Source organism: Curcuma longa, chromosome 20 (genome assembly GCF_044706935.1).
Source record: "Curcuma longa cultivar G26 ecotype Majalengka, Jawa Barat chromosome 20, ITB_CL_G26_1.1, whole genome shotgun sequence".
NCBI lineage: Eukaryota > Viridiplantae > Streptophyta > Magnoliopsida > Zingiberales > Zingiberaceae > Curcuma > Curcuma longa.
The window spans coordinates 2230513-2243066 of NC_133880.1; the positions used below are offsets into that span (position 1 = coordinate 2230513).

The following is a 12554-nucleotide window of genomic DNA, read 5'->3' on the forward strand; positions in this document are numbered from 1 at the left end:
AAAAAGTAGTACTTGGTGTACCTTGAACGAACCAAAAGATGCCACACATGCAGTTCAATTTTAATTGTGGCATCACATCACACCTTCATTGAAACTAGTCGCATGATCTGAGATGCCTTCGTATTGACATAGTTTATTTAGGATGGAGGGAGATAATACTTGTGAAGATAAATCGGCTTCATCATTAATTGATTCATGTGAGCATTCTCAAGCATTATAGATAGTGATGTAGGTGTTATAGATGGCGTAACTTTCTCTATAATAAAGGATCAGAGTTAAAGTCGAGCGAAGGTTAGGATTCAAGTTGACCTATCAAGATGAGTCAATATAAAATTGAGAAAAACGATCCTATCAAAGTGAGATAATTATCATCTCTAGCTAGAGCTGTACTTCGGACTCAACATGGGCTCAGTTCTGGGCCTTGCTTGGGTCTCAAAAGCAATCTCGTTCAGTCCCAAAGCTTCGTCTCGATCATCTCGATCTTGAGTCTCATCTTGGCAATCTCAGTCCCGAGTCTCGTCTCGATCAGCCTCGTCTCGGCCATTTTGATCTCAAGTCTCGTCTCGGCCATTTCAATCTCAAGTCTCATCTCGGCCAGTCTTGTCTCGGTCATCTCGATCCCGTGCCTCATCTCGACCGTCTCAGTTTCGATCGTCTCAATCTCAATCGTCTCATCTCGGCCACCACCCTCCGTCTTGTAGAAGCTATCAAAATGTTTCAAGCATGCAGTGCCTGCAAAGGGGTCAGAGCAGTTACGAGATTATCAAACCTGATCTCTTGGATGCCCTCGTACATATGCATAAAGCCACAAGGGAAGAATAATCGACAACTGTCGCACCACAAGACGGTTACAAAGCTGGCAAACTTGGTCCCCTAAATGTCTCATGTCGGGACCTCAGGTCGGCAATCGTCAGAGCCGGTCTTTTTGACCCCCGACCAATGATCTCTCTTGGATAGACGTGGAGAGACGCTCTCCATGAGTATATAAACCATTCGTAAGGTATGAACAAGAGACTCTCTCTCTCTCTCGGCAATTGAGCAACTATTTATACTCGTCTTCTTCTACACTTTCATTTTCCTTCCACGAATACTAACTTGAGCGTCGGAGTGACCTACCGGGACTCCCCGACACCATTCTAATCTCCTGTTGAAGTGCATTTCAGGTCCTCATTATCTTCTCCTTCTAGCTCCGCCAGGAAGTCGCACACGTCGAATCATTCATTGATTGGTGGCTTGACCATCCGCGGTATCTAGCCAAAAAAATTGACGTCATCTATGGTAACACTAAGCTAAGATGTCATGATGGTTAACACTAGAAGAACTCCTAACAATCACGATTCCGTTGGAAAAAGGGGCCAACAAAATTGGTCCGAGCACCGGGATGCCTCATTCCATCTTGTGTACGGCGAACTATCGGCAAATCCTACTACCATGACTAACTGCCAACGGGATGCCCCATTCCATCTTGCCTTTTGGCTTTATGCACATGTACGAGGGCATCCAAGGGACCAGGTTTGATAATCTCGTAACCGCTCTGACCCTTTGCAGGCACCGCACGCTTGGAAAATTTTGGTAGTTTCTACAAGACGGAGGGTGGCGGCCAAGATGTGATGATTGAGACAAGACGGCTGAGACCAAGACGATCGAGATCGAGACGGTCGAGATGAGGCTCAGGATCGATATTGGCTGAGACAAAACTCGAGATCAAGATGGCCGAGACGAGACTCAGGACCAAGATGGCCGAGACGAGGCAAGCCAAGACTCAGGACCAAAATGGGTGAGACATGACTTGAGACCGAGATGAAGCTTTGGGGTTGGACGAAATTGCTTTATAGGCCCAAGTGAGGTCTAGAACTGAGCCCATGCTGAGTCCGAAGTACAGTCCGAGCTGGAGCTGATAGCTATCTCACCCCGGTGGGATCGTTTCTCCCAGGTTCATGTTGACTCGTCTTGCTAGGTCAGCGTGAACCCTGGCCTACGCTTGACTCTTCACCTTTACCCTAGAGGGAGTTATGTCATCTATGGCACATGCATCACAAGTCCCTTCTGCAAGTCTAGTTGAATGATACATAGTCCGACTGACTAGACTATGTTCGATGGTGTCTCGCTGAATGGGTTTGTTGCACGGAACACACACGCCCCAAATGTAAGGGTAGTGACATCTGAGAGGTCGAGACACCGAGGTGCCAAGTGGCCGAGAGCCCGTGTAGCCGAGTGGCTGAAAAATTGAGAGATCGAGTGGTCGAGAGGCCGGGAGGCTAAGTAGTCAAGAGGCTAGGAAGCCGAGAAGCCGCGAGGCCGAGAGGCCATGGCCGAAAAGTCAGGAAGCTGAGAGACCGAGTGGCGAAGTGGCTGATAGGCTGAGAGGTTGAATGGTCGAAAGGCTAAAAGGCCAAGAAGTCGAGAAGCTGAGAGGCTAAGTGGCTGAGTGGCCGAGAGGCTGAGAGGCCGAGAGGTCGAGAAGCCAAGAGACCAAGAGGCCGAGTGGTCGAGAGGCCGAGAGGTTGAGTGGCGTAGTGGCCGAGAGGTTGTGTAGCCAAAAGGTCAAGATCTAAGTGGCTAAGTGGTCGAGAGGCCAGGAAGCCAAGAAGTCGAGAAGGTGAGAGGGTGAGAGGGTGAGAGGCTGAGCGGCTGAGAGGCCGAATGGCTGAGTGGCTGAAAGGATAGAAAGCCGAGACTAAGTAGCTAAGTGACAAAGAGGTCGAGAGACAGAGACGCTGAATGGCTAAGTGGCCGAGATGCCAAGAGATAGAGTGGTTGAGAGGTCGTGTCCGAGTCACAAAGCCAAGAGGCCAAGAGACCAAGTGGCGGAGTGGCTAACAGGTCGAGCAGCTAAGTGGCCAAGAGGTCGAAAAGCCGAGAGGCTGAGTGGCTAAGTAGTCAAAAGGCCGAGAAGTCGAGAGGCCGAGATGCAAAGAGGCCGAGTGGCCGAGAAGTCGAGAGGCCGAGATGTCAAGAAGTCGAGAGGCCGAGATGCAAAGAGGCTGAGTGGCTGAGAGGTCATGATCGAGAAGTCAGGAAGCTGAGAAGCCGAGAGGCAGAGAGGTCGTGGTTGAAAAGTTAGGAAGCTAAAGGCCGAGAGGTCGAGTGACGGAGTGGCCGAGAGGTCGAGTGACGGAGTGGCCGAGAGACCAAGAAGCTAAGTTATTGAGATGCTAAGCTACTAAATCAGTCTGATATATCAACTCGAGATTGAAAATCTGAACGTCGAACCATCGACAAGTGGGGCCGAGAGGGATGGCTTCTCCTATATGGTCATTAGCGAATGGGGCTAATAGGGACATGGATGTTGAGCTACTGAATCAGTCAGATATGTCAGCTCGAGATTGTAAATCAGAACGTTGAGTCATCGACGAGTGGGACCAAAAGGGCTAGCTTTCCTTAGACAGACCGTTAGCTAGTGGGGCTAAAAGGATCATGGATGCTGAGCTACTGAATCAGTCGGATATGTCAGATAGAGACTTTAAATTAGAACACCGAGCCATCGATGAGTGGGGCCGAGAGGGTTGGCTTCCCCTGGAGGGGTCATTAGCAAATGGGGCTAAGAGGGACATAGATACTGAGCTGCTAGATCAGTTGGATGTGTCAGCTTGAGATCGTAAATTAAAACGCCGAGCCATCGGCGAGTGGAACCGAGAGGATTGGCTTCCCCTGAACTGGTCGTTAGCAAGTGGGGCTAAGAGGACTATGAGTATTGGGTATATCGGAAGGCCGAGTCGCTTGCATGGAGTTAGGAATTCAAACCTGTTGTAAGGCAGAGGCGCTAGTGAGGGACTAGGAGGGTTGAGAGTGTCGAGCTTGTCGGGAGGCTAAGTCGCTAACACAGGGCTACGAATTCACTTGTGATGCAGGTGCCATAAATGATGTGGCTCTTTTTAGAGTAAAGGCCAAGAGTCAAGCGAATGTCAATCTTCAAACTGACCTGGCAAGACGAGTCAACATGAATCCAGGAGAAACAATCCCACTAGGGTGAGATAGTTGTCGTCTCCGGCTCGAGCTATACTTCAGACTCAGCATGGGCTCAGTTCTGGACCTCACTTGGGCCTCCAAAGCAATCTCGTCCGACCTCAAAGCCTCATCTTGACCATCTAGTCTCGAGTCTCGTCTCGGTCATCTGGGTCATCTCGATCCCGAGTCTCGTCTCAACCAGCCTTGTCTCAACCATCTTAGTCCTGAGTCTCGTCTTGGTCATCTCGGTCCCGAATCTCGTCTCGACTAGTCTCGTCTCGATCATCTCAATCCCGAGCTTGATCTCGACCGTCTTGGTCTAGGCCATCTCGGTCTCAGCCATCTCGACCGCCACCCTCCGCTTTATTTAGAAGCTACTAAAATTCCCCAAGCATGCAGAAACTACTAAAATTCTCCAAGCATGCGATGCCTATAAAGGGATCAAGGTGGTTACGAGATTATCAGATCTGGTCCCCTAGATGCCCTCATACTTATGCATAAAGTCAAAAGGAAAGAATAATCAACGACTGCCGTACCGCAGGGGGTTATAAGGTTGGCAGACTTAGTCCCCCAGATATCTCATGTCAAGACCTTAGGCCGGCAATCGTCAAAGCCGATCTCTTTGAGCCCCAACCAATGATCTCTCTCGGGTCGACGTGGAGAGGCACTCTCCGTAAATATATAAACCCTTCGTAAGATATAAACAAGGGTCTCTCTCTCTCGACAATTTAAGCAACTACTATACTCGTCTTTTTCTTCTGCACTTATATTTTCCTTCCACGGATACTAACTTGAATGTCGGAGTGGTCTGTCAGGACTCCCCGGCATCATTCTAACCTCCTATTGAAGTGCTTTTCAAGTCCTCATTATCTTCTCCTTCAAACTCCACCAGAAAGTCATGCACGTCGGAGCGTTCGTTGACTAATAGTTTGACCATCCACGTTATCTAACCGAAATAAATTTTGAAACTCTCCAACATCATTCTAACCTCCTGTTGAAGTACATTTTATATCCTTATTATCTTCACCTTCGAACTCCATCAGAAAATCACGCACGTCGAATCGTTCGTTGACTGATAACTTGACCATCCACGGTATCTAATCCGAACAGAAAATACAAATCAGAAGAGGCAAATGAAAAGAATTTTCGAATTGAATCATGGAGTGGAGAACAAGATAAGTGAACAAATTAACTAACATTAAGCCAACCGTGAAAATTACTGTCATTACAAAGAAATGCAAAGTGATGGAAGCTTTCAATTCCATTATCAACTGAAGATTCAGAAAGACTGGTGCTTATAGTGAACCAGGCAACTAAAGCTTGTACAGGAACAAAACAAATAAACAGGCTAGCATATCAATTAAGATTCACATAGTTTCATGTTCTTGATTAGCTAAGTCAGCACTGGTTTAACAAACATATCCATAGCTTTTTATCGTTGAAATTCTCATGATACTGTCAACTCAAACTTCAGAGTGGAGGGATTGTCGGAGCATCGACAAGGGTTGAGTCATTCAGGTCATTGCAGTGGCTGCTTGTACCCTCATGAAGGATGCGGTTCTCTGTCCTCGGGCTGCTTCCAGTGCTGCTACATAATGATGCTAATGAAGTTTTCTGCAGTACACCAGTTGGTGAGAACTCCATTCGGCTACTTGAATCCCAGTCATCTGCCAAGAGATTTAGAGATGTTAAAGAGTTCTTGCTTTGATCCTTGGGTGTGCTACTGGTGCTGTTCAGCACCTCTCCTAAGGGTCCAGATATGGAAGCCTCCCAGGAGAGAGGTCTCCAATTCGCCTGCCTTTGGCATGCATTGGTTTGAACTCCCATGCCTAAACACATATGGACACGGTCATATCCGTGTTCTCTCGACAGCTTAAGTGGTGAAAGTGCTAATATGTCATGGTTAGATGAGGTGGTGGACGAGAAATCAGAACCAGATATTAGATTGGAGATGGAGAGTTGGGTTCTATCTGATTGTGTTTCTTCAACTCCAGGCCAGGTGGTGGTCAGATCATTGGACTGGACTTTGGGACAGTCATCGAAGAAGTGCCGAAGGAGGTTGGACTGATCATGGTGATCCAGCCTGGGGGAGGGAATCAAACTGACGCTATCAGATAATGAGCTCCATGAGGAATTCAAAACTGAATCATTGGCAAAGGCACCCTCAGCACTGGAAGAGGTTCCTTCAAAGGGTGTATGTGGCTTTGAGATCGGATAGAAGTTACTCTGAGGTCGTTGGCAAACAAGACTTGGCACAGAGAGGCTTTTCAGATTCTGAGCATAATTATTTTGTTCTTCATTGTTCACCGGCATCCTGCAGATCAGTACATAGATCAGCATTGTAAATACAAAAGCAAAGATCTAATTTAAAGGTCCATCATTCGACAAATGAAAGATGTAGAGATAAAAGATGCAAAGTTATCAGCTCTGAAATTTATAAAGCAGATTCATCAAGCAAGTATGCTGCTATAAATAGTACTAAAACAATATAATGGAGACAATTCATCCTTTCATCCAAGTAAATTTTCTGAAATATTTGCAGGTAAATGTAGGCTGTTGAGGATTTCAACTGAGTACAGTGGAGAGAACTTTCATGGTCAAAAACAAAGTGCCCTAATACAAGTTTATGGAACAATGTAAAGAAAGAAGCATGACTTATGACAGTTTCGATCAGAACAACTTTTAAAGCTAATTTCTTTCTTCTCAAACACACTATTCTTATAAGAGGAAACTCTAAGCAATCTCTAGTATCATAATCTAATCAGTTCTTCTTTTCACACAAGAACCAGGATCATTTTCTGTTGTATTTTCTATTGTTTACTCTTTGCAGGTTGCAGGATTTTACTCACAGGATTGTGTTTCATTTGGCCGGTTATAAGAGATATTTGGTGTGAAATTTCTTCTGCCCAATTATGGTGGAAGCAAAAGGAAACTTCTGGGAAAGAATTCTCTACCCCTTTCTTCCCTCGCTCCATTTCCATACAACAAAAGAGGGCATCAAAGTTACTTTTTTCCAGCATTGTTTCCTTCCTCAGTTGTCTCCGGTGTGTACTCTTTTCCCCTATGTTCAATGAATCAATCCCTTTATCGAAAGCTTTATAGTGTCGCTTAGATATTTATGCATCTTCTAGATAAAATTCATAAACACTGTCAATCAACTTCAATGTGCTTTGCTTCAACTGATTTTATATATATTCCTTATTGAAGGCATCGATTCACTAACTTTACCAACAAATGCATAACATCTAACAATTATTGAAGCTATATACTGAAATCAAAACCGAACCAATCACTAGTGTTCACTTACCCATTGTACTGCACAGGATCTTTGATGTTAGACTGCAAGCTTTTACTCAGCCGCTGTGCAGCCGTGAGAGCGCTAGAAGAAGCACCACCATCAGGAAGAGCGAAAGTCGGTTGGGAAGAGGCAACTACGGGAGTTGTTTTGGCGGCATGGCCACTCTGACCTTCCACATGCTTTCTTGAACGATGGCGGCCCCTGTTCATGTGTCGCTCGCAGTACTTCTTGTCAGCAACTGCATCTCTGGAGCATCGCCATTTCTTCCCGTCGGTCCGACGGCATCTACCAGGCTCTGGGTCGGCATTACCAGAATAGAATGACCCCCACCCCACTGCAGCAACCAGAAAGACAGCACAACATACCACCAAATTTAGTCTCTAATGCTCGTTAGAACAGATTTCATATTTCAACACTTTGAACGCAGCAAGATCATGAAACGTTATGGTGTTGAATATACTTTTAATTTCGTTTTCATAAAGCTGAACCTTTGATTTTGATCATAAAATTCAGCAATGAAAAAAAAAAGGGGAAAAGGAAAAGGAGAAAGAAAAAACAAAGGAGAAAGGGCCTTCTCAAAGTACATTTAATATGGTAAAGTTTGAATCTTGAAATGCATTAAGATGAGGAATCAAAATAATTGCTGAAAAGATTAGATTTTGCAAATCTATCTACCAAAACGAGCATCTTCAGCTTACATGCCACTGAATAAAGATGTCGGAAAGCAAATGAAGATTCTGAAAAGATAATATTCCACGCGAAGCTGGAAAACCAAGGATCAAAGCTATGATATGGAGACAAATCTGTTCCCGAGATAACAATGTTTCTTCTTTTTGCTAGAGAGAAAAGTTCGACAAGCACCTGAGCCAAAAGATCCAGCTGACAGAGGAGAGAACCAGGAAGAAGCACCTAGACTTCGCCGGAGGGGGGCGAGCAGAGTGGCTGGAATGGGCACATTTGCAAGGAGGTACTTGTAGATCAATGCCTGGTGTTCCAGCTCCAGCCACTGAGAAGGAGTAAAGGGGCCCCTTACCCTCGCCAGAACGCTTTGCGAGTTGCCATTAGAACTTGCTGATAACAAGCCTGAGATGAGATCCAAGAAATGCATATCAGAGAGACAGAGAGAGAGAGAGAGAGAGCACATCATACCGCATAAAATGTCAAAAATAAAATCTTTTAGCGATCATATCTTTTCGAGAGGAGAAGTATCCGAGAAAGCAACGAAGAATGATTCGTTTGTTCTTTCTCCATCTCGATACTGTTTAAAGCTTTCTTTTACCACAAGAAAGAATCTAAGCCCCTAAAAATCAGGCCATGGACGATAAGACCTAACCGGGAAGCAGAAATAGAAAGGAAGCAACTTTTTACTTGACAAGACTCAAACATCGGCCGCGTTACCAAAAAGACCCTCCTCCAATCAATGCCGGAATCAACTAGACAACCTAACCAGCTCCAAGATCCCTAAAATCTCAAACCCCCAAAAAACGAAAACCACCACGGCACAAACCTCATCGACAGCGCCGCCCTAGCATGGGTTACCTACCTGCATTTCCCCTGAGGTAGCACTGCGCGGAGGAAGGGGTCACGGAGGGGCGGTTGTAGTAAGCCAAGGTCGCATCAGTCACCATCTCGCTCTTGGATGCTGACGAGAAGCTGAGCATTTGCTCGCCGTCAGCGAACAGGGGATGGGTTTCGGATCTGAGGAGGAAAGGAACCGCCTTTGCGGGTGCTGCGGTCAATGCATCGGACCTGGCCACCTTGGGCGATCTCCAATCGTACCCTTCGGACTCAGCGGACCCTCTGTCGTGCTTCTGCAGCACGGATCCGAAGGGACCTCTCTGGTTACTGACAGCAGTGTCTGGAGGAGGCAGAGGCGAGGCTGAGGAGGAGAAGAAGCCGCCAGTACCGTTACCGCCGCCACTAACCGCAGCAGCTTCAGAAGAGTCTCCAGCTAAGGCGTCCATGGCGAAGTCAATGGTCGGCTCCGGCGCTTCTACTAGATGAGATCGAGTGGGGAGGCGGTGAGTTCGTGTGAACAGGAGGAGGAGGAGGAGGAGGAGGATGGGGGAAAAGGAAGCATTTTTGCAGGCGAAGGGAAGGAAGACTGTGTGGCTGTGTTCTTATAGACGGCGGAAAAAACAGGGTGGTTTTTCTTTTTGAAGAAATAGTAGGAGTAAATAGTAATGTTACATAATTTGTGATCGGTTTTCTTTTAAAAATAATATTAATAATGAGATATTTGAGGTGTTTACATGTGCTCGCATGCATCAAACTAAAGAAACTATACTATCTTTTCAATTGGTTTTATTTATTAAGAAATAAATACAATACAAAATTGCAAAAAAATAAACCTTTCCATATTTTATCTTCCTTTATAATTATTTTTTATTTCTTTATAATTATTTAACTACTCAAACCAAAAGTAATTGCACTACAAAAATTTAATTTTGTTGCATGCATTGGGTCGGAGTGGTCCACCCCCTTCCTCACGTGTTCTTCCACTCTCTTTGATTTGTTCCCTATGTCTTTGACCTACTCTTTGATTCTTAATTGGTCAAATTAATCATATTTAATGACTAATTAATTTAATGTAATACTCTTAGTTTTTTAATAATTTAAGCATGCGCTTCCAATCTAATTAATTATTGAGATAATCAATTCTAAAAATTTTCTACCGATTATTAAAATAAATAAAAATATATATATGGATTCTTATTACATCTCATTTCACATAAAAAAATATTAATTAATTATGTATCGATTCAGTGTTCATTAAAATGAATTAGCCTTTGGGCTCTTTGCCACATCTCTCTCTCTCCTCCTCCTCCTCACGTCACGTGCATGAGCACCGAGTGTGTTCATTAGAGTGAGCTTGTCATGCTTTTGCTGCTGTTTCTTCTCCATTTGACCAAAAACACTACAATTATTTTGTTCGTATTCGCATTAACGCTATGATTATTTTTAGCAAACGAATAAATAAATAAATATATATATATATATATATTCTTTTGTTATTTACTATTGTTAATTAATTATATGAATTTTCTATTGCGATAATTACTGGTGGATGTCCTCCCATCCACATGCTCAATTGACACAAAGGAAGGAGAAAAAGGAGAGGAGGAGAAAATGGGGACGGGAAAGTGGACGGAATCCGACACCATCGCATGACAGGGACGTCTCATAAAATCATCGGGGGGGTTTCTGAATAAAGTAAAAGTAATCCCGGTTTGCTTTTACACCCTTATGTATTTCTCATATTACCGAATTCCCTTTCTGTAACGATCATAAATGGAAAAGAATGTTGATCGGAAATATTTGAATAAATCTTAAATTTGAATAACTGACAGGGACTAAAGTGGAAAAATAAAAGTGAAATACTACAAATCGAGAGGACTTCGCCTCCTCGTGGCCGACATGTGGTGGACCCGCCTCGGCCGTAATTAGTCTTCTTACACGTCAGCGGCGGATCGCTTTGAAGTCGAAAGTTTTGAAATTCGGAGTTTTTAATAAAAAATTATTTTAATTATTTTTTAATTCAAAACCATTTTTGTTATATTTCTAGTAAAAATGAATTATCTTCGAGACATCTTTTTTATAATCGTGTAAATGTTTATATTATATTATATTTTATTTCTAAAAATAAATTTACTTATAAATAATATTAATTTATATTATCCATTTATGTGATGTCGTATCTTGATAACCACAATCTTTTGCTTATTCTATTCTATTTTTTTTTTAATAATAGAAGTTAGTTTGCTGTATAGAAAAAATTAATTTTAAAAATAATGATTAATTTATTGAGAACGAAACACGATGTTTCGTAGGGTTCCACAAATTACACAATTTTCAAGCATTGTGTCTCATTGTACATGTTCACGATATCATAGGCATTAAATTTTAATTGAATTTTTTTAAAAAATATTTAATATTTGAATAAAATAAAATAAATAATAATTATTACGAATTAAATAAAAAAATATGTATTGATAAATTATTTGTGAGTTTTATATATCAATGTTAAATTAGATAATTACTTAACAGTTATTTAATTACTTTCATTCAAAATTACGAATTATTATTATTTTTATTTTTAATAGAGAGTAGTAAACTAATCTCTAGACACTTCGAGATCGAAAGGAAAATATAAAAATACAGATAAATAAAATAAAATAATAAAAAGGAACAAAAGAGAAGTCTTGCGGTGCAAAGCTCACACATTCCTAGTTAACACAATGAAAGATTCCACACGCCTTCATGCCTTGAAATGCTCGTATCAAACTATCTTAATTGACAGCTATGCCATCGTATTACTTATTTATTAATAATAGATATTTATATATTTTTTGATAAAAAATTTTACCTCTTTTTTTTTTAATTATCAAAACAACACACTCTGTGTATACTTTAATATTCAAAATATTATTTTATACTATATTTTTGATCGATATTTTGTCACCTTAAAATATATTCGACTAAAACTAAAACTAATATATATATATACAAGCAATGTAGATAGAATACTTCAAACTATCAACATAACTCTAATCATTCATTATATACTCCTCTCAATATCAGATGATGACAATCTAGCTAGAATATTCGTCAATTCTTGTGTGATGAATTAACAGATGATACTAATGAAAGATTCATGCTAAATAAAATGTTTCTGTGAATATTTCAAATGCGAAAAAAAGTTATTTCTTAGCATTGCCAAAAAATTACAAAATCATTCATAGTATTTTCAATGGAGAATCGATACAACGAGAAGGATAGGCTTATCGCCACTTCAAAAATACACGATAGCTCTACATCAATTAGCGTATGGGGCCCCTGTCGACCAATCCGATGAGTATCTAAGGCTTGCTAAAACAAATGTTATCGATTATTTGATCAACCTTTTGCAAAAGTGTATAAAGTATTTGGGGATAATACTTGAGAAGATCAACTGCACGGTAGGACATCCGGATTGTAACTCAGGGATCCGCGGTTCGATCCCCAGCTACGGCGTATTTGCAGGAATTTTCCTCCAAATGGAGAACGCAATCAAAGGATGCTGGGCATCTGGATTGGTCACCGTATGCGCTTCTCGATTTACCCTGGTGGTCGGTGGGAAACTTCCGTGGGACCGGACCGACCACCCCACAGATGTGGCTACTGGGATTATCATTTTTTTGAGAAGATCAACTGCAGACACCCAACATTTGCTTTAAATGCATGAGCGAAAAAATGTCTTTTCTACCATGTTGGGTAACCTTGATTGTATGCATTGAGAATGAAAAAAGTACCCATTGCTTGAAGATGT

The 12554-nt window shown here is 42.3% G+C and overlaps 1 protein-coding gene across 1 annotated transcript; it reads right to left on the reverse strand.

Moving 5' to 3' along the window:
- Positions 1 to 5224: 5224 nt before the first annotated feature.
- LOC141813839 (growth-regulating factor 6-like) lies at positions 5225 to 9210 on the reverse strand. The gene is made up of 4 exons (XM_074701830.1): positions 8790 to 9210; positions 8108 to 8329; positions 7256 to 7580; positions 5225 to 6262 (listed from the first exon to the last, which is right to left on the reverse strand). The coding sequence occupies exons 1-4, from the start codon at positions 9208 to 9210 to the stop codon at positions 5419 to 5421; spliced, it is 1812 nt and encodes a 603-aa protein (XP_074557931.1). The 3' UTR covers positions 5225 to 5418.
- Between the last annotated feature and the right edge of the window lie 3344 nt (positions 9211 to 12554).